This window comes from Apodemus sylvaticus, chromosome 12 (genome assembly GCF_947179515.1).
Source record: "Apodemus sylvaticus chromosome 12, mApoSyl1.1, whole genome shotgun sequence".
In the NCBI taxonomy this organism is placed as follows: Eukaryota; Metazoa; Chordata; class Mammalia; order Rodentia; family Muridae; genus Apodemus; species Apodemus sylvaticus.
The window spans coordinates 16,810,571-16,833,281 of NC_067483.1; the positions used below are offsets into that span (position 1 = coordinate 16,810,571).

At 39.5% G+C, this 22,711-nt stretch overlaps 2 protein-coding genes across 9 annotated transcripts in view; one reads left to right on the forward strand and one right to left on the reverse strand.

The window, feature by feature from the left end:
* The window catches only part of Pign (phosphatidylinositol glycan anchor biosynthesis class N), a 127,259-nt gene extending 115,824 nt beyond the window's left edge, over nucleotides 1-11,435 (reverse strand). For 2 of the 3 annotated variants that reach the window (XR_007980427.1, XM_052200217.1), the window contains exons 1-7: nucleotides 11,263-11,435; nucleotides 7,232-7,306; nucleotides 6,817-6,935; nucleotides 5,732-5,980; nucleotides 4,781-4,902; nucleotides 4,009-4,107; nucleotides 1,050-1,156 (exon numbers count right to left, since the gene is read on the reverse strand). Coding sequence is in view for 2 of the 3 variants with exons in the window: in XM_052200217.1 (XP_052056177.1) it covers nucleotides 1,050-1,156; nucleotides 4,009-4,107; nucleotides 4,781-4,902; nucleotides 5,732-5,952 (549 nt within the window). In the remaining variant the exon portion in view is untranslated. Of the gene's footprint in view, nucleotides 1-1,049; nucleotides 1,157-4,008; nucleotides 4,108-4,780; nucleotides 4,903-5,731; nucleotides 5,981-6,383; nucleotides 6,452-6,816; nucleotides 6,936-7,231; nucleotides 7,307-11,262 lie in introns of those variants that run through there. The other variant, XM_052200218.1, reaches the window with a different exon arrangement.
* Nucleotides 11,436-11,632: 197 nt separating this feature from the next.
* Nucleotides 11,633-22,711, forward strand: part of Relch (RAB11 binding and LisH domain, coiled-coil and HEAT repeat containing) — a 101,986-nt gene continuing 90,907 nt past the window's right edge. For all 6 annotated transcript variants that reach the window (XM_052201233.1, XM_052201232.1, XM_052201234.1 and 3 more), the window contains exon 1: nucleotides 11,633-12,386. In XM_052201233.1, coding sequence (XP_052057193.1) covers nucleotides 11,861-12,386 — 526 coding nt within the window. In that variant the 5' untranslated portion in view covers nucleotides 11,633-11,860. The remainder of the gene's footprint in view (nucleotides 12,387-22,711) is intronic.

Sequence of the window (22,711 nt, forward strand, 5' to 3'; positions counted from 1 at the left end):
ACAGTAAAGGATGCACATGCTACAACCCACCAACCCAGAGAAGCTAAGTAACAAGGAAGGCTAAGTGGAGGATGCTTGAATCTTACTGAGGAGGAGAAAGAGAATAGTCACAGTGGATAGAGGGGGTAAGGGAAGGGAGGGAAGAGTGGGAGTGGGCCTGGGAGGAAAGGAGTGGGGGGAAACTTTGATCAGGATGTAAAGTAAATAAATTAATTAAAAAAAGTCATCACTCTGGGGGGGGGAAAGCAGCTCATAGGCATTTAATAATGGCTAGCTGTCTAATCTGTTTGGGTTTATCTGATTTTTCTTCCCTTTTTATAGAAAACTTTTAAAAATGTGTATGTGTAGGGGCCTGACTGTCTATATATTTACCAATTACATCCAGGCGCCTGAGGAGGCCAGAGGAGGATCAGATTCTTGGAACTAAACTTATAGGTGGTTGTAAGCTGCCCAGTGTTAGCCCCAGGGATCGAACCTGGGTGCTGCAGTGGGTGGCCTTAGCTGCTGAGCTATCTTTCCAGCCCCTAATATTTCTTTAAAATCTATTTCTTAGTTATTATGAAAGTATTATTCTGAAACAACATTTTCAAGATGTTCCACCTTTCACTAGTAGACAAAAAGCTTCAAAGGGCAACAAAAGGTCAAGAATTACCTACGGTGATTCACCAAACTAGAAATGGTCAGCAGGTTTTTGTTACTACTAACCTAGGGTTCATTTTACCTTAAGAAACACAAATTTTTAGAGGGTTATTTAAAAACAGAATTTTAAAACTTTTATTAGTAACTCTTGTACATGTAATTTCGTTTAAAAATAGCATGATACAACACTGAATGTTCAAGTTCATATAGGCAGCAAACTAAACCTGAGATAAGTTTACTCAGAAATAAATTTTCAGGACTTTAAATAAGAATATATTTATTATGAGGCACTGCATAGCAAATACCTCCCCAGGTGTAGTGTACTCCCATGTAACACAGGACGTGAACACTGAAACAAGAAAGCCTAGAACAATGGACAGCCTGTTTCAAACAAAGCAAAACAACAGCACCTTAACTTTATCAAATACCCAGGTATCCAGTTTTGTGGCATCGTGAGCACCAAAATCTTCTCTTTGAGCATCGTAAGTATATGTATAAACATGATCACCAGTAGCACCTGAAGCAAAGGAAAGTTGATGAAAAGAAAAATTTTAGGAAACAACAACAAAATTTTCAGCTATCATATGAAATAATCATTTATCTTATTTTTGTTGTTTTGAGATCATCTTGCTATATTGTCCCTGCTGGTCTTGACCTCGTATCCTCAAATCATCTTTCCTTTTAAGCTTCCTGAGTTCTGAGATTACAGGCATGCGCCCCATCATCATGGCTCTACATCAAGAATTTTACAACTAGCCAGAATTAAAACAACATGCTTATGATGGAGAACGGAAACAGGAGAAATAATTAAATTGTATTTTATGTGTCATGAGTCATGTTATATACGTCAACATATCCTTATTAGTCAAAATTCTAATATGCAATAAAATAAAAAGAAGTTCTAAAGCTTGTTTCCGTTTAACCATGCACCTCTGAAGAGGTTACAATAAAAACAGATGAAGATGGCTAGCATGACCCTTCCCAGAGCAAACTCTAAAACATTTCACATGTCTTAAAATTGTATGTATTTATCTCAACTTTAGGAAATAAGCAGCCTGGAATTATAGTGTGTGCCTGTAATCCAAGCACTAGGGAAGTGGAGACAAGAAAAATCTCAAGATGGATGGTGAACAGACCAAGTCTCGAAAGCAAGGATTGGGGGAAGTCGATGCCTCTTATTACCAAATAAAGAGGTGGTCAAATATGTCAATCTTACAAATTTATAAACATGTATTAAGACTCCATAACCAATTTCTGAGATAGGTATGTTTTATATAGGTCATGAGGATGATACATCATGAAGTAATGACAGTCTACAACGCCAACTCAGTTCTGGTGCTCCTGTGACTCTGCTCAGCCATTCGATTTCCCACACCCCAAATGTAGATATTGGAACATTCTTACTGGTTTGTGTCTTATCAACTGTGACCAGAAGTAGGAAGATTAATTTAGTAAGCCACAGTAACTTAATCAGTCCTCACTGCTTCCTAAAGAATGAAATATATAATTAGCAAACGGGGTTTGTCCAGTGAAATACCAGTCTATGAACAGCATAAATACAATTCTGAACATATATTTTGCTTTCTGAACACAAAATTTTCTCCAGTACTTCTACTTATATCTATGTGTACTGGCTGGTTTTGTGTGTCAACTTGACACAAGCTAGAGTCATTAGAGAGAAAGGAGCCACAACTGAGGAAATGCCTCCATGAGATCCAGCTGTAAGGCACTTTCTCAGCTAGTGATCAGTTTAAGGGAGGGCACAGCCCATTGAGGATGGTACCATCCCTAAACTGGTAGTCACAGATCTGTAAGAAATCAGACTGAGTAAGTCATAAGCAAGCAAGCCAGGAAGCAGCACTCCTCCATGGCCTCTGCAGGAGCTCCTGCCTTCAGGGTTCAGCCCTGACTGAATTCCTGTCCAGACTCCCTCCAGTAATGGATTATGATCTGTAAGTATAAGCTAAGTTAATCCTTTCCTCCCCAATGTGCTTTCTGGTCATGGTGTTTTGTCGTAGCAATAGGAACTCTAAGACACCATGCTATGTATAATATTATAACATTCTCCCATTAAATGAAGGGACCAGTCACTTTGCTCCCAGTAAAAATCATTCAGAGACAAGAATTACACCCGATTGACTTTTTAAAATAAATGAATTTTCTAATCAAGAGATGCCCTGTTACTTGTGGATTTGTGCATATAAACAAATTCAACAAATCAACAAATCAAATATTAACTGACACATTAGTATGATATACATTAAATGACAAATTTTTGGCACAGTAAATAGATTAGTCATTATAAATGTTTGAATAAGCCAGGCGGTGGTGGCGCACGCCTGTAATCCCAGCAGTCTGGGAGGCAGAGGCAGGCGGATTTCTGAGTTCAAGGCCAGCCTGGTCTATAGAGTGAGTTCCAGGACAGCCAGGGCTACACAGAGAACTCCTGTCTCCAAAAAAAACCCAAAAACAAAAACAAATACAAAAACAAAAACAAAAAATAAAATAAAATAAATGTTTGCATATATAAAATCTTATGTGACTATCTACTGGCTTTTTTTTAACAAATTATATAAATATGAAGAACCAGACACCAACACTGTCCCTATAAAGAGAACACATACTTTAATAGTCAAATGAATCATTTAATTCTAAAAATAAACTTATAAGGTGTAATGACTATTATAACACATTTTATATAAAGGAAAACTAGAGCTCAAGTTTATAAGGCTGTTATATGATAGGACTATATAGCATTTCATTAAATTAAAAAATACTAACAGTGTTACATAGCAATATTTAAAATACAATGAAGGAGAAACCCTGTTTGTTAAACTGATAATCAAGTCCACTCTAGAAAACATTTGTTTTCAGTGTCATTTAAAAATCTCTAGAAATGAATAAATACAACATATAAAGATAGACTATATGCCAGCAAGGCGGCTAAGCAGAGAGAGGCACTTGCTACCAAGAGTGGCAATCTGAGTTATATGCCTGGAATCCACATGCCAGAAGAAAAGAACAGATGCCTGCCAGTTGCCTCTGGCCCCTAGACGAGTACCATGTACAACATGAGCACACAAACTATATAGCTCTGCCAGTCCTGGAACTCACTACATAGGTCAGGCTGGCCTCAAGCTCAAAAACATCTTCTTGCCCTGCTTCCAGAGAGCTGGGATTAAAGGTGTGCAGCATACCACATCTAGCTAAATACATTTTTGTAGGTAAAGAATTAAAAGCCAAGGAGTGAAATGTAGTTGACTAATAGACTACCCTAATTTCATCCTCAATTTCATCCTCAATACTACAAGAATGGAAGCATTTATTTATGACTTATTTCTTACCTAAATTTTAATCAATGTCTCTTACCTTTGGCAAACATAGGCAAGATATCTGGACTCCCCCAGCTCCATGTGTACTTGCTTTCATTAAAAAGAGAGTCAAATTCTACAGGATTTTCTTTCCATCCTTTGGGAAACGGAGAAAAGAAGCAAGGAATAATACAAGTGCACAGTAAAATAAGGCCCGAAAGCAGCATTCTTCAAATAGTACTTGAGGACAACACATAAAACTCACAGATTATCTGAGGCATATTGTATGCCTATCTTAAGATAAGTGGCAGACAATTCACTTATTAAAATAATCACTTTCAAATTCTTGATTGTAATGTCTAACAAAACACATATCTGTCCATATATGCCTTTTTAGTAGGTCAGGATGAGGACAGACTAAAGTTTAATTCCAGAATCAACACCAGGATGTGTTTATGTGGATAAGGCATACTTAAAGCCTTGTCAAAGGTATCTCAAAAAGCTGGAGACAGGCTTAGAGGTTAAACGAACTTGCTGCTCTTGCAAAACCAGATTCCTAGGTTTGGTTTCCAGCACCAACATTGGGAGGCTCACAACCACCAGCAACTCTAGTTCCAGGAAGTTGAATACCTTCTTCTGGCCTCCACGAACACCTGCATTCACATTGTGCACAAACATACAAGCACACACATGCACACTTACACACACACATGCACACAAATAAATCTTTAACAAGCACACTGAGTTATCAACTGATGTCAGGACCCAGTGGTAGGAAAGAGTGTTTATCTAACAAGCATTTTACTTATGAAACTGGTTCAGAACCCAACCTTTGGCAACTGCACTGACATCCTCATAAAACCCAGCTATCAAGGCTACATGGCCAGGCCGAGATTCTGTTGGCACACGCGTGTGAGATACTCCCCAGCTGCCTTCATGCATTATAACATTCCTAAAAGATAATTGAGATGAACAATTAATATATGCTAGTATTAAAACTCCCATCAGGCTTTAAAATTTTTATACAAGGAATCAAACTAAAAAGTTAAATTGTAAGATGGAAAGGAATCTCAAAACCTCCTTGAGCCCAATCCTATACTGTCCACCAACTCAATACAGCAGCATGAAGGAGCCCAGGCAATATGAACAAAAAAAAAAAAAAAAAAAAAAAAATTACTCCCCACTACAGAGAATCAGGAGATAAACTCCACCCCAATGTTTCAAGGCACTAAGCTGAAGAGTTTGGTTACACAGAAAAAGCTGATATACAGATTATATTGTTAAGTTTTATTTGATGTGAAAATGTTTATGGCTATATAAAAAAAAGTCCTTTTCCTAACATATATAGTATAGTGTTTGGTAGAAAAATGCCACATTGTCATATTTTCAAATTGTTCAGGGAAAAAAAGCTAAAAATTCTACAATATGCATATCCACAGTTATATGTGTGAGAGAAAAAAATCACATAATTTTAAAGTGGGAAAAAAAAGTAATGGCCAGGCATGGAAGTACATGGTCTTAATCCCAGGACTTGGGAGGCAGAAGCAAGCAGATCTCTGAGTTTGAGGCCAGCTTGATCTACACAGCAAGTCCCAGGTCAGTCAGGAATACATAGTGAGACCTTGTCTCCAAAAACAAACACACAAACCAAAACACAAATTGTAAAAATGTTTTAAAGATGGTCAACTGCAAGCTGATGTTCATCAATTCATAATAGGATCTCTCTTTAAACTTAAGCTAATATTTCTAAGACATGTCCCTGAACCTGTCAGCATCTTTACCTAATGAAAGGTGCTCTGGAGTTTCCATCTTCATCTAATTCATAAAGAGCATCTGCTCTCAGGCCGTCAGCAACAAATAACACTAATCTCTTTGCTGGAGGAGGCAAAGGTGTAAACTGAGGAGTCATTCCATGGACCAGAGGAGATGTAAAATAAATGTCAAAGATGGAGGCGAAGAACACAAAATGGACAAGCAATCCCAAAGCAAAAAACAGCAGCATATCCACAGTGGGCTACCTGCAAGAGAAGCTGAGAGAGACACACCCGATGAGGACCTTTCCTCCACAATCTGGTGGCTTAATAAACGTGGGTCAAGGCAGGATACTACACAACTTAAAAACTTGCCTTTCAATTTTAAATGGTAACAATAAATACTGTGTAACAACTTAAGATAATACTGTAATAAAACATACCTTATAGTACACGAAGCAAAAAGAAAGAGTTCAATTAGGATTGATAAACTATAACAATTCAGTTACCTACTAAACAATTAAAAATTAGCAAAGGAACTAATTTTAGTACTTAAAAATTAGTTAAGCTCAGTAACAGGAAATCCTAAATAACAAAAAAAAAAATATATAATTCAGTACATTCTTGGTTGTGCGCACAACACCGTTCCTACTCTTAGAATTTAAATTTATTAATTACTTACAACTTTAAATTTCTTGAGTTATTCTTTTAACCTTGGTAATCAGCCTAGGAGAACTGTCTGACTCTTGGGAGTAGTAGCATACATTTTATCCATTTTGCTGAGTTACACACAAGAAATTAAACTATCTCTAGTCAGAAAGTCTGCACTCTGTAGATAAATACTTTACTTCTCTGAATCAATAAAATGGTTTATTTATTCACTGAATACAAGTTGTGTGTCCCTAGAAAAGAACACCAAGAAAGGTTATCAGAGGTCTAATGAGTTTTTAAGTACTAAAGAAAGAAAACCAAGCCAACTGAAATGTTTAAATAATACTGTACGATAGTGTCCCATTACACCTCAAAGATCAAAGTGACATAAAATGTTTTTCAAGCTTTGTTTTTATTGGTAAATGTGTCTACAGATTAAGAAAGAAAACACTAGAATTTCTTACTTGAAGCAGTATTAGGCACAAATAATGACCGTGATCTGGAAAATATGAAAGATGAGACTTAGGACAAATCTTTTTCTTCCTGGTCTGAAGAATTAAATATCATAAGGATGGAGAATGTCCTGTAAAAAGGAAAGAGGCACTAAAAATGTGTTTATCAAATACAAACAAATTAGAAAAAATAAAATGAACCAAAAGATCAAACTATAAGATACCTTTTTTATTCTAAGAGAACCTAGGGTGAACACAATATCAAAGATTCCTTAGTAAACACATGCAACTTCAAAATCTAATCTGTCAGTATAATGTTGGCTTCTTTCCTAGTTTATATTATCATTAAATTACACAGTGGGTACCATCATGGTGTTCTAAATATTAATAATGGAGATACAGAAAAAATTAGCCAGGATTCTACTACCTTTTAAATCAGCAGTTCTCAACTTGTGGGTCATGACTTCTTTGGGAGGATCAGACAACCTTTGCACAGGAGTCACTGAAAATAATTGGAAAATAGGTATTACATTGTTTCATAACAGTAGCAAAATTAGTTATTAAGTATCAACAAAAATAATTTTATGGTTGGGGGTCACCACAACATGCAGGAACTGTATTAAAGGGCCATAGTATTAGGAAGGTTGGGAACTACTGTTGTAAGCAAATATTTGTCAATAGTTTCTTTAAAACTTTTATATTATCTCCATTTTATGTAGGCAAACATATCTGTATACTTTTAAAAAATAGATTTTAACATTTAAAAATGTTTTATTACATTTTATTTGTGTTTGTGTGTGCATATTTGTGTGAATATATATGCACCTATGTGTGCTTTTCTGTGTTTGTCTGTGTGTTTGTGTTTGTGTGTGTGTGTGTGTGTGTGTGTGTTTGTACGTGCGCATGCGTGTGCATGCGACAAACACTGGTCTTCAGGTTTACCGGCAGTGCCCTTACCTACTGAGTCATCCTGTGGGCCCCAGCACTCACTTTTCCATAAACATACACTACCATACTCTTAAAAACAAACTCCTCCCCTATATCGTGTACCATTACCACAATTTGTCCTAAAATGCATCTTTGCTAACAAATCCTAAACTGGAAAACACTGAAGGAGACTTGTCTTTAATTTCTGACTACTGATAGCATCTATGTGGTTAAATAAGATAATAGATGAAGGGCTTTGGATTTAGCTCAGTAGTAGATTTATGGGTTCAGTACATAACTGATTTTGATGATTTAATGTCTGCCTTTGTCACTTCACTATAATTCAAGGACAGCAGAAAAAGGTCATCATTAGCATCCTTCACATTTCTATGCAAAGATCAACTTTGCTCATCTACATTTCAATGGCAATATGTAAGTTAGCCACTAGAGGTCGCCTTGCCTCTCTCTTTGGGTTTCCTGGATAAGGTGTGTTAAGCTTCAAAGATACTTTCAAAATAAACCTCAAAATGCCCATGTTTTAAGATTAAGCAATTTATTATATATGAAGTTACAGTAATTTGAAAGTATGAGTATTTATATACACAATCACATTTTCTCAAGAGATATTACTATATAATTTTTTCTTAAATGGAATCACTTCTTATTTACAATTATTAAAAAAGAAAACTTCAGCTGGGCAGTGGTAGCGCACGCCTTTAACCCCAGCACTTGGGAGGCAGAGGCAGGCGGATTTCTGAGTTCAAGGCCAGCCTGGTCTACAGAGTAAATTCTAGGACAGCCAGGGCTACACTGAGAAACCCTGTCTCAAAAAAAAAAAAAAAAGAAAAGAAAACTTCTCTGACATAAACTTCCAAAATAAATGCATAACTAAAACACACCTATTCATTTGCCTATAAAAATATAGTTTATATCTGTGAAATATACACCACCATAAACTAAAATCTAACAAAGTTTTGGAAAATATCAAACACTAAGTGAACCAAACTTTCCATTTATAATGCTATTTGTGGTTATTTAAGACTATGGAATTCTCAAATAATTTTAAAATATAAATGATTTAAGTATTTAGGAGAAAAAAACCTAGCTTTTCTATTTTTATTTTTAAGAGACAAACTTCAATGACTATCCTTACTTATTCAGATAAGATGTCAGACTTAAAGGTTCTGACCTAGGTTAGTCTTCCAAAGAAGAAAGAAAATTTCCAACAAATATTAATAAATTATAAATAGAGGGAAGAATTTCTTAATATCCCAGCGTGTGCATTAAACCCCACACCCCTAACTCTTAACCCTAACCCAACCCCCCTAATCTTAACCCTAACCCTAACCCTAACCCTACTGAGAGGCAAAGAACCCTATGGGAAGCTGATTTGTTGAGAACTTGCAGTAAGATAAACAAGCCCTGGGTTACAGGATAGGAACTAGAAGTAGTAACTACAGATGGCAGGTCAGCCACTAACCTCGACTTTCAACTGAAAACTCAGCGGTAAACCTTTTAAACCTATTTTCAATTTGTGCTTTCAAATTCAGACCCTAAATCCAAGCTGCTGCCTCTTTTTGTCCTACTGATATAACTTTCTCATGCTGTGCTAGCCATTAATAGCTATGTTTAAAAACCTGACAAATGTCCTCAGTATCCAGTATCTCATTAACTGACCATACCAACATTTGCTGCCAACCAGCTACCAGGCACTGTGACAAGAACATTCACAATTCTATGTACTTTCATTGTCCCTCTGGGCAGACGAATGCAAGAGAGGCTGGGAGAATTTAGGCTCAAACATTTCCAATGTCTCACAATAAATGATGTGTATGTGATGTGCCCTTCTATTATTTTAAGTGCAGTTTTCCTCAGGCACCCTAATTGTAGATTTCTAAACATCGCCATTACAAGAAAAACAAAACAAAACACATTTCTGCTCATGTTTTTCCCATGTCAGTCACTAATCCTCCATTGCAAATTTTGGTTCCATTTTTAATCTCTTTGGCACTATCAAAGTAGGAACTGATAACCCGTTTTGCTAAGAAATGTAAAACACAATAAAATACTGATCATTCTATACTATTTCCATGTTGCTGAGGATTTTTTTTCAGATTCATCAATAAATGGCACATAAAACCATTTAGCCCAAAGAATTGAAAGCTAAAAGTCTCATTTTAAAAAAAAATCCTTACTACTAACATTATTTTTAAATTACTTCACAATATAGCAAGGGTCCTTATGGTCTTTTTACTATTTGGGTTAACTTTCTTCCGGGTCTCCTATGCTTATTTCAAGCACCCACCCCAACCTCCAATATTCCCTCTCCACCTTCATAACACATGTAACATATCGTAAAAGCTTCTTTTAAAAAGCCCAAACAATAACAATAATAGCAATAACAACCAAACACATCGTCTCAGAGCCTCATTCAAACGAAATTTTAGTTTACTGTGAGACTGATTAAACTGAAATTAAAACCTACACTTAACTGCTGGCATAGTTTACATGTAGACCAGTAACCAGACCTAAGGTCATATAACAATGCTCTATTTTTATTTTCTACAAAGCTATAGTAGATATTTCATTGCTTCAGTGTGTGTGTGTATAAATATATATATAATGTGTATATATCTATATATCTATATCTATATATAATAGAGCAGATGATTAGCACTGCTGGGTATTTATTTTGTTGTCTGTTAGGGCCTGGCTAGTAAGAACTTAAAGAATTCTAAAATCAGGAAGAAGTGGCAATCTGTGTGTAACAAAATGGAAGCTACCAACCAGGGCTACCTGTCTAGTAGCGACAGGGCACAATCAAGGAATGACATAGAGGATAAATGATCTTCCAAACCTTCCAGTATAGTTAGGTGCTAAATGTTTCATAAAGGCGATCCAATCTCTCTACAGCGTAGTTTTTAAAATCGCTAACATGTGACTGATCCACAATGAAAACCTCGATTCTAGCCTAAATGAACTCAGCAAGGTTTCGGGGGATTGCGGAAAAGAATGGTTTGGGACGAACGACAGGCGACACTAGTTCCAGGGAATGTGTGTCCCCGTGCAGCGGACTCGCCCGGGCCACTGGAGCGGCCGCTCTACGCTACTCGCTTGTACTGGGGAGATGAGGTTAACAGTCTGGAAAGTTCCCGATGCAAACTGCACGCCAGTCTCCAGGGTTTACAGAGCACTGCGCTGGCCGTCCAGGACCAGGCAGCTCACAGCGGGCAGCGAAGGCATCCGATTCCGTCCACGCTCTACCCGCGCCCTTCGGCTTTCTAGGTCCCACTCCCGGACGGAGGGGGCGGGAAGGCGCCCGCGCGTAAACCGCAAGGAGGCCGGCGGTCGCCAGATCTCCCAGGGAGAGAGCAGATGGCCGGGAAACTACGGAAAACCAAAGCAGCCAGGCTCCGACCGCAGCCCAGAGCACTCGCTGTCTGGGCGGAGACAGCGAACGGCGACACGAACAGCAGCACGAAGGGAGCAGGGCGTGCGGACGCCTCAATGGCAAGGGTCCCGGGACTTTACCTGGGACTTATCCGGCTCGGGCCCGGTCTTGGGAACGGGGCCTCCTCCAAACGAAGGCAGGACCCAGGGCCGCGAAGGACTCGGGAGGGCGCCCTTCAACCCTCCCAAACCAACGCCAGCCCGAACCCCTCAGCCACTACTCTTCGAGGAAACGCCCCCAACAAGCCCCAGGCCTCCGCTACTCTCGCGATAACTGTCTGGCCTGGCCCTGTAATTCCAGCCAATCCTCGAGTGCTTGTGGGCGTGGTCTCACGTTTGAGTCCCGAGCGGGTCCTTCAGTCTTCCGACTCCAAGGCCTGAGGTGGGTGGGGCTGAGGCGGGGACGGGGCGGGGCGAAGATGGGACCAAGACAGTTATCGCGAGACTAGAGACCAGGAAGACGCCTGCAGAGTCGGCTACTGGTGCAGCGGCGGCCGAGACGGGAGGTGCTGCTGCATCCCGGACTCCTGCCTCCCAGTCCGGCCTAGTCTCTGGGTGAGGAGAGGCGCGGTGGGCCTGGGCTGCCTAGGTGGTCAGTGGCTCTCGGGACCTAACGGGGATTCAGACTGAGGGCCTGTCGGGCCCAGCAGGGAAGCACCCACACTCCTGACAGAATAAGATGGCGGCGATGGCGCCCGGAGGTGGTGGCAGTGGTAGCGGCGTAAATCCTTTTCTCAGCGATTCGGATGAAGACGACGACGAGGTAGCGGCCACCGAGGACCGGCGGGCGGGCCTTCGGCTGGGAGCTGGAGTCGGCCTAGATCCTGGTTCTGCAGGCTCGCTGTCGCCACAGGACCCCATGGCCCTGGGAAGCAGCGCGCGGCCGGGGCTCCCAGTGGAGGCGTCCGCCGCTCCGGCGGCTCCGGGGAGCAGCGGGGAGACCCCTGCTCGATTGTCAATCGATGCGATCGCTGCTCAGCTGTTGCGCGATCAATACTTGCTGACTGCCCTGGAGCTGCACACCGAGCTGTTGGAGAGCGGCCGCGAGCTACCGCGGCTGCGCGATTACTTCTCCAATCCTGGCAACTTCGAGAGGCAGAGCGGGACCCCACCAGGCCTGGGGGCGCCGGGCATCCCCGGCGCACCGGTCGGTGGAGGCGCTGGAGGTCGGGAACCGAGTACGACGTCGGGCGGAGGGCAGCTCAGTAAGTAGGCTAGCCTGTGCCACCTGCAGATGGGTAGGGTTACGGCGCGCTGGAAGGGTATTTGTGGGCGGGCACTGAGTCTGGGGTCTTTTTGGGCAGCGAGAGTGAATCCTGCGAAATGGAAGCAAAAAGACCCTGCTGTAGCTCTTCTTTGCCTTGGTCTCCGATCTTTGGCAGGTGCTGCCCTGCTCCCCGCTTCCTGTGCGTGTTGGGACCTATCACATCAGAGTTTCCAGTTTATTGACTATTATGGCGCTCTAGAAAGCTTCCTTATGACTTGAGCATTTTTCTCTAGGCAGTTTTCCTTCTCCCCCAGTCTGTTGAGTCACACGATGAGGAAATAAGTGTTTCTTGGTAATTCTTTGACTTAAGGAAAAGAACAAAACAGGAAATGTCAGTACTCCCTAAGGTTGAATCCACTAAAGATCTTTTGTCTTTGCTTTTCCACTATTTTGTATCATTAATATATGCTAATAAAAAGGAAATGGGATTTGTCTACTTCATAGAATGTTTTCTGTTTGAATAATATCAATATAATTCAGTTCCACTGCCCCAATTTCAATAGTATTCAGTTTATAGGAAAGCTATGGAACAGATCAAGGATATCTGCCAGCTTTCATTTTCAACATAGCAGCAGCAGCATTAGGGCTTTTTTTTCTCTGAATTAGTGAGAGATTTGCTCTTTTTTTTTTTTTTCTTTTCTTGCTACAATCATTTTTTAGCAGAGTAATCACTGGCCTAGTCATTATTTATATATAAGCTTTAATAAGAATTCTCAGTGTCATCTTTAACAGGCATCAAATTTTTCCATACTAAAGCTAATACTTTGGTGTGTTCTGTGAACCCAACTGGAATTTACTAACAAATAAACCTAATTGATTTCTAATGACTGTACTTTTGCATAATACCAGAGGCTTGAAGTTGCTAAAGTTTGATGTCATAAAACTGGGAAGGGTGGGTTTTCTATCAGAGTAATCCTAAGCACATTTCCTTCTTTTATAATTGTCTAAATTATTCAGTATTGTCACTTGACGAACTATCCCACTGAGACTCAGACTTTCACCTATTTTATATATGGTACTTTATGTACGTTCCAGCCTTTCATTCTTCTGCACTTGATGTGATGACAGTAGTGAGTTAACATTGTCATTTCACTTATTAGCTTGGAGCTCCTGCCTCTCCTTTGTTAGGAACGAGGGGGTTGTTGACAGGAGGACTGCTAATTAGAAAATGAGGACTTTACATATTTTATCATTTAAGTGGCAGATCTAATATTTGAACTTAGATCTCTAAGATAGCATTGATTTTTACCACAGCTATGAATTATGTCTGCTTCAATACACAACTCAGCAAAAGTTAGGTTTTTTTAGTATATGATCAAGTAAAGTAATAATTCAGAGTATGTCTTCACTCAAATAGGCCAATTAGCACAAAAGGCAAGTAAGATGATAAAAATTTGATAATGTAAAGGATGAATTGACAAAACAGTACACCATATTGAGGTGGGAGGATATGAATGATCTGATTGGAGCATCACTCCCATTTCATCAAGGTAGCCACACTGCACGGCATTAAACTCAAAGTTAGGAAGGCAGTCCCAGGGCATGTGATTGTAAGCAATCCAAGATCATCGCCTAAGCCTCCACAGGGAACCAAGAATGTTTTTAACAGATTTTTAAAAAATCTTCCAAAACTTAATGCAATATATTTTGATCCTATCCATCTTCCGTTTCTTCCCCTAACTCCTTGTCTCCATATCTCCCTCTCTTCTTTTTCAAATAACCCACCAAGTTCTTTATGTTGCCCATATACTCAAGGATATGAACCCATTCACTGGAGCATAGTTACTCTACCATAAGTCATGCCCTTAACTGATTCTTATGAGAAGCCACCAGCTGTCTCTGGCTCCCCAGGTAACTGTGTGGACTTGTGAGTCCCTCCCTGCTCATTGTTGGAATGCTCATTGGCTTGATCTTGTGCTGGTTTTGTTCAAGGCAACCCAGCTGCTTTGAGTTCATGGGTACCACATTCCGGTCATGTCCAGAAGACACTGTTTTGCTCTGGTCCTCCCTAACCTCTGGCTCTTAGGGTCTTCAGAGCCCCTCTTTTGCCACAGTTTGTTGAAAGGCTTTGGTGGGGTGGGGGTAGGGGGCGTGTATGGTAAAGTTTTCTCATTTGCACTCCACTGACATTCCGTGATCATTTGTGAGTTTCTACATTAACTACCAGCCAGATCCATGGACATTTATCAACTATTCTCAGTCAAATCATCTAAGAAGGCCAAATTAGTTGTTAATCAAAAAACTTAGCTGCATGATTGCATGTGGTATTTCTGGTGACAGAGCAGGCATGGTTCAACCTCAGGGAGAATAAAACAAAGTTGTAAGCATGGGTGTAGCCTTCCAAATTGTCTCACCCATTTCAAAAATTACAAGTCAGTTTGTTTTTAAAACCTGCTAGTCCTGTTGTAGAGGTATAAGATTGCTCAAAGTAATGTCATCAGACTTTTTATGTAATTTCTGCCATCTCTCAGTTCTGTATTTGTGAAGTATGTGCTCCCTTAGCTCATACTTCAAGCTTGCATCTGATCCACCAGTTTTACCCTTATTCTGTGGCTTGATCTTGTCCTCTTATCTTTCCTCTTACTTTATTTTCCCTCACTTTATTATTATTACTGTTCTTAACACAGACATAAATTTCTTTGTACTGGTATACAAATATAAAGTAATCCTATGCACAAGATATAAGATATTTTCAGAAATACATAAGATCAAAAAGTATGAAATGAAATGAAATGTCATGGTGCACGAATTTAATCTCAGGACACAGAAGCAGGCAAATCTCTGAGTTTGGAGCCAACCTAGTCTAAAGAGCAAGGTCCAGAACAGCCAGGACTACACAGAGAAACCTTGTCTTGAAAAACAAACAGACAAATAAGTAGTATGAAATGAATTAGCATGGAACCGGGCAGTGGTGGCCCACAGTTTTAATCCCAACACTTGGGAGGCAGAAGCATGTGGATTTCAGAGTTTGGTCTACAATGTGAGTTCCAGGACAGCCAGGGCTACATAGAGAAACCCTGTCTCGAAAAACAAGGAAAAAAAGAAAAAAAGGAATTAGCATGTAATAGAGAGGCAAGGCATATAAACATCATTGTTGTTAAGGGAATGTGCCACAAATAAAAAGGCGCATGTGGAACTTTCAAAAATAGATGGAGGAAGGCAGACCAATGCAGGATAATTAGGAAACATTAATTTTTAAATCATTTATTTCATGTATATTTATATGTACCCACAAGCAGAAGCCAAAGGACACTATGCAGATTTTAATTTTCTCTTTCCACTTCTATGTGAGTTCCAGGGACTGAACTCCGGTTGTAATGCTTTTACCCACTGGAGTCAGCTCACTGTCCTTACTTTCTTAGCATACAGAGTAATAGGCTTTATTGGGGAATTTCATACATCTCTGCTGCTAGACTTGATTTGTATTCTTTCCCTTTTCCTCACTGCTGCCCACCAGTTCTCCCTGCTGCCCTCCTGTTGGTCTGGTCCCTTCCCTCCCTTCTGCTTTTATATCACATGTGTTCCATTACTCCTCTCCCCCACTGCGCTTTACAATTTCTCCTGCCTACCATGGTCCCCATTTTACTTTTGTTTTTCATTTTTACACACTTATAGCCCATATGTTCATATATAAATTTAAATCTAAAGGTCATGGTTGAAAAAAAATGGTATTTGTCTTTTCGACTCGGATTATTTCTTCTCCCTCTCCTCTACCCTCAGTGTTCAATAGTTAACCTAGGACCCCATACATGCTACAAGCCTTCTGCCACACAGCCAGGTAGTCTCCAGCCTTCCTTTCCTTGCTGTCTTCCTCCCTCCTTTCCCCCACTTACAGACAGGATCTTTCTGGGTTACCAGGTAGCCATTGAACTCTTTCTGGGAAAGAGGCATACCTTAAATTCTTGGCCCAGCCTCCTGAATAGCCATAATTACAAAGCTGAAGTGGCTGGCTGGCCAGTTAACTATTCAAAGTAACTTCCTTCTGTCCAAAACAATTCTTTGCAACCCTCTTTATAATTATCAAAAGTTTGCATTATAGGAAAAAAATATGACCCTTTTGAAAATTTGCCCCCGGTTTTGTCTACTATATGATAAAATTTGACTTTACCTCATTATATATATATTTATGTAGCAGTAAAGTCTTTCTTGTAAGTGTGCTTCTTTCTTCCTCACAGACATGCTTTTGTAAGTAATTAATCTTAGTCACATTTGCCCAGTGCCTACTATATTCCTATACTGGTTCTTGTTAACTTTTTCTGACACATTCACATATTCTTGTTCTTCTGAAAGGAAGTCCCAACATGTGAAATCTCACTCTTGAGTTGCAGGTGTGTTTCTTTGCTATAAAATGCTGATGGTAGTAACTCTTCTGCAGGGAGTTATTATAAAAATTAACTAAGTTGTCTATAAAGTATCTGCTGTGTAATAACTAGTCAGAAAGAATGCTAGTAAATAGTTCATAGATTATAATCATCCTTATTCCCTATCAGCCTGGTATAAGTAAAAATCACTTAGCATTATCAAAATTTTAACTTACATAAGTGATTTGTTTATTGCTTCAGCCTCTAAGTTTCGAAGTTTAAATATTTTGACCTTGAAATTTAGCTTGTAGAATCATGTGACATAGACTGCAAATTAAAAGATAGAAAATCTACTATTAGCTTGTGCACAGATTTATCATAAAGTGATTGATTTGTTATCTACATATGTGGCTTTACTCTCATTGCTTGTTGAGTTTAAAGCAAAGAGCAAGTCTTTTTTTTAATTTTTTTATTAGATATATTCTTTATTTGCAATTCAAATGTTTTTCCCTTTCCTGATTCCCCACTCCCTCATACCCCTGAAAATCCCATAACACATCTCCTCTCCCCCTGTTCCCCAGTCAACCCACTCCCGCTTCCCTGTCCTGGTATTCCCCTACTCTGCTGCATCCAGCCTTCCCAGTACCAGGGGCCTCTCCTCCCTTTGATGTCCAACAAGGCCATCCTCTGCTGCCTATGCAGCTGGAACCATGGGTAACTCCATGTGAACTCTTTGGTTGATGGTTTTGTCCTTGGGAGCTCTTGGGGTACTAGGTAACTCATATTGTTGTTCCTCCTATGTTGCTGCAAACCCCATCAGCTCCTTGGGTCCTTTCTCTAGCTCCTCCATTGGGGACCTTGTGCTCCATTTAATGGCTGGCTAAATGTCCCCCTCTGTATTTGTCATGCACTGGCAGAACCTCCCAGGTGAAAAGCTATATCGGGCTCCAGTCAGCAAGCACTTCTGGGTATTCACAATAGTGTCTGGGTTTTGTAACTGTATTTGGGATGGATTCCTAGGTGGGGCAGTCTCTGAATGGTCTTTCCCTCCTGTAATATTATGCCCAATTTTCTGAGGAACTGCCAAACTGATTTCCAGAGTGGTTGTACCAGCTTTCAATCCCACCAACAGTGGAGGAGTGTTCCTCTTTCTCCACATCCTCACTAGCACCTGCTGTCTCCTGAGTTTTTAATCTTAGCCATTCTGACTGGTATGAGGTGAAATCTCAGGGTTGTTTTGATTTGCATTTCCCTGATGACTAAAGATGTTGAACCTTTCTTTAGTGCTTCTCAGCTATTCAGTATTCCGCAGGCCAAAATTCCTTTAGCTCTGTACACCATTTTTAACAGGTTTATTTGGTTCTCTGGAGTCTAATTTCTTGAGTTCTTTGTATATAGCCTTCTTTTTTTGGACTGAAGGCTTTCTATGACCCCTTCTATTTCTTTAGGGGTTATAGGACTGTTTAAATGATCTATGTGATCCTGATTTAACTTTGGTATTTGGTATCTGTCTAGGAAATTGTCCATTTCATCCAGATTGTCCAGTTGTGTTGAGTATAGACTTCTGTAGTAGGATCTGGTGATTTTTTTTTTTTTTATTTTCCTCAGTTTCTGTTGTTATATCTCCCTTTTCATTTCAGATTTTGTTAATTTGAATACTGTCTCTGTGCCCTCTGGTTAGTCTGGCTAAAGGTTCATCTATCTTGTTGGTTTTCTCAGAGAACCAGCTCCTGGTTTTGTTGATTCTTTGTATAGTTCTTTTTGTTTCTACTTGGTTGATTTCAGCCCTGAGTTTGATGATTTCCTGCCTTCTACTCCTCTTCGGTATATTAGCTTCTTTCTGTTCTAGAGCTTTCAGGTGTGCTGCTAGTGTATGCTCTCTCCAGCTTCTTTTTGGAGGCACTCACAGCTATGAGTTTTCCTCTTAGCACTGCTTTCTTTGTGTCCCATAAATTTGTGTATGTCTTGCCTTCATTTTCATTAAATTCTAAAAAGTCTTTGATTTCTTTCCTTATTTCTTCCTTGACCAAGGTATCATTGAGTAGAGCATTGTTCAGCTTTCATGTGTATGTGGGCTTTCTTTTATTTTTATTGCTATTGAAGACCACCCTTATTCCATAATGATCTGATAGGAGGCATGGAATTATTTCATTCTTCTTATATCTGTTGAGGTCTGTTTTGTGAGCAGTTATCAATTTTGGATAAGGTACCATGAGGTGCTGAGAAGTAGGTATATTCTTTTGATTTAGGATGAAATGTTCTATAGATAACTGTTAAATCCATTTGGTCCATACCTTCTGTTAGTTTCACTGTGTCTTGTTTAGTTTCTGTTTCCCTGATCTATCCATTGATGAGAGTGGGGTATTGAAGTCACCCACAATTATTGTGTGAGGTGCAATGTGTGCTTTGAGCTTTAGTAAAGTTTCTTTTACGAATGTGGGTGCCCTTGCATTTGGAGCATAGATGGTCAGAGTTGAGAGTTCTTGGTAGATTTTTTCCTTTGATGTGTGTGAAGCGTCCTTCTGTGTCTTTTTTGATGACTTTTGGTTGGAAGTCAATTTTATCCGAACGGATGCTCCAGATTGTTTCTGGGACCATTTGCTTGGAAAATTGTTTTCCAGCCTTTTACTCTGAAGTGGTGTTTGTCTTTGACACTGAGGTGCATTTCCTGTATTCAGCAAAATTCTGGGTCCTGTTTACATATCCATTCTGTTAGTCTATATCTTTTTATTGGGGAATTGAGTCCTTTGATGTTAAGAGATATTAAGGAGTAGTGATTATTGCTTCCTATCATTTTTTTTATTCGATATATTTTTTATTTACATTTCAAATGATTTCCCCTTTTCTAGCCCCCCACTCCCCGAAAGTCCCATAAGCCCCCTTTTCTCCCCCTGTCCTCCCACCCACCCCTTCCCACTTCCCCATTCTGGTTTTGCCCTATACTTCTTCACTTGAGTCTTTCTAGAACAAGGGGCCACTCCTCCTTTCTTCTTGTACCTCATTTGATGTATGCTTCCTATCATTTTTTATGTTAATTTTATACTTGTATAGTTGGCAGTAGAAGACTCCTACTAATTTTGTCGCCTTTTTTAGTTCATGAGCAATGTCTAGGTCTTAGTATGTGCAAACATCAGCTTTTTTAAACACTAGGTTAAATATGTTTGTCAAGTGTTTATGATCCTTTGCTACCAAAGTTCCTAATATTAGTAACCATTTCAAACAATTTCAACACTGACCTTGATTAGCAAGAGGAGGCAAACAAACCATTTGGTTTTACTCTGTTGCTCTTTGATAAGAAAATACCCATTAGTACTGGGAGCAGATTTGCATTACTGCAAAAGTAGAAAACTGGGTATTACTGTTTCATAGTGTTCGTTAGAGGCACTTTTTAGGTTCACTTTCTCAGACATGAATTGCTAAGATCTATCCTTAAGTACCTAATATGTATGAACTTGAGCTTCAATATAATTAATTACTTTTAAGGGAAAAGTTTTAACCTATTGAATTTATATATTACATGTTTTCATTGACTTATATTGAATTCACATATAGTTATATATCATGACAAGGTTTTAAGACAATACTGAGTAAATGAATATTTTACCCAAAGAACTGTGGTTTAATGCCAGTTTCTTAAATCCCACACATATACGTTTTAATTGAATGTTCAATATTTTATGGTTTCAAAATTTTAAAGTACAATAGAGATTAAATGTAAAATAGGAAGATAATAGCAAAAATACAAACAAAATGCTCAAATACTATAGAGAGGAATATATAATTGAAAATTAACATTCTGCTCCAGAGAGTCAATTATTACCATTTTGTGCATATTTTACAAGCACAGTATGGATACATTTATGCACGGTCATACTTTCATTGACAAGGTAAAAGTTTGATTTTGTCACTTGTTTTTAAGATAGTCTCCCTATTAGTACAGATTAGATTGCCCTTGAGCCCAAAACCACACTACTACTGCTGCAGCTACAATGTTATGATTACGGCAAGCACCATAACACTGGGTACTTTGCATAGATTTTGTGTATCCACGTTTGCTTTTACTGCTGTTCAGTAGGTTTGGTTTTTGGTGTATTTGATATCAATATTCTTGATGACTTGGTACATAGTAAGTATTCAAGTTTTGAAGAACTGATTCCCCTTCTTTAGCCTCCCAAGTAGCTAGAACAGCAAGTGTATGCCGTATGTCCATCTGGTTGTGTTCTTTTTTCAAGAAAAAGAGGTTAGAACATAGAATCTGCTTGCATGGCTAAAGAGTTCTGATGCTCAAATCTTTGCTGCCTGCTGAAGCAGAAAAGCAGCACCAGTTACTGAGACATCCCGAGTTTAAGATCTCTGGCGGTTGCCAGGACTCTGCCTGCGCCCAGGTCCTGGGCAGATAGGCGATTGTCTGTGTGCCAGCCTATAGTGGGGCTTGTGTCCTGCTTGGGGATCAGCATAGAGTGACTCCCCGCCAAGATCTTCCCTGGCTGCCAGGGCAGAAAGGCAACACTGGGTACTGAGATATCCCAAGTTTAAGATCTCTGGGGGCGCAAACCACCAGGGGTCTGCCTGCACCCAGAACCTGGCCAGATAGGCGGTTTGTCTTTGTGCTAGCCTGTCTTGGGGTCTGTGCCCTACAGGGTGATCAGCATTTGGAGGGAATCCCAGCCACCATCTTCGCTCAATGACAGCATTATGTGAGCACCAGGTTCACTGAGAAAACCCAACTATAACATTGCTTGGGGCAAGACACAACAGGGCTCCAACAACACACAAGAGGAAGGCAGTCTGTGCCAGGTGAAACCCAGTCATATAGTGTCACAGAAATAGTTTTACAGGCTCACAGGAGCTTGAAGCATCAGCTAGTAACAACAAGACCAACTAAAACCAGTGAAAACTAGATAGCTAAAGGCAAACTTAGGAATGTTACTAACAGAAACCAAGGCAATATGGCAGCATCTGAACCCAATTCTCCTACAACAGCAAGTCCTGGATACCCCAACACATCAGAAAAACAAGATTTGGATTTAAAATCACTGGTCATGATGCTGTTGAAGGAACTCATGAAGGACATAAATAAATCTCGTAAAGAAATTAAGGAGAAAAATGATCAAAAGATAGAAGCCAATATGGAGGAAATGCAAAAATCACTTAAAGAAATACAGGAGATTTTTGGTCAACAGACAGAAGTCATGAAAGAGGGAACACAAAAATCTCTTAAAGAATTACAGGAAAACACAAACAAGCAAGTAACAGAGCTGAGCAAAACCATCCAGGATCTAAAAACAGAAGTAGAAACAACTAAGAAATCACAAAGGAAGACAACTTTGGAGATAGAAAACCTTGGGAAGAAATCAGGGGCCATAGATGCAAATATCAACAACAGAATACAAGAGATAGAAGAAAGAATCTCAAATGCCAAAGATACCATAGAAACCATGGACTCAACAGTCAAAGAAAATGCAAAATGCAAAAAGCTTGTAACCCAAAACATCCAGGAAATCTAGGACACAATGAGAGGACAAAGCCTAAGGATTATAGGCATAGATGAGAGTGAAGATTTACAACTTAAAGGGCCAACAAAAATCTTCCAACAAAATTATGGAAGAAAGCTTCCCTAACCTAAAGAGAGAGATACAAGAAGCCTACAGATCTCCAAACAGACTGGACCAGAACAGAAATACCTCCCGTCACATAATAATCAAAACCCCAGTTGTACTAAACAAAGAAAGAATACTAAAGGCAGTAAGAGATAAAGGCCAAGTAACATATAAAGGAAGACATATCAGAATCACACCAGAGTTCTCACCAGAGACCATGAAAGAAGACTAGAAGATCCTGGGTAGACCTCATGCAGACTCTTAAGAGAACACAAATGCCAACCAAGACTACTATACCCAGCAAAACTCTCAATCACTATAGATGGAGAAACCAGGATAGTCCATGACAAAACCAAATTAAC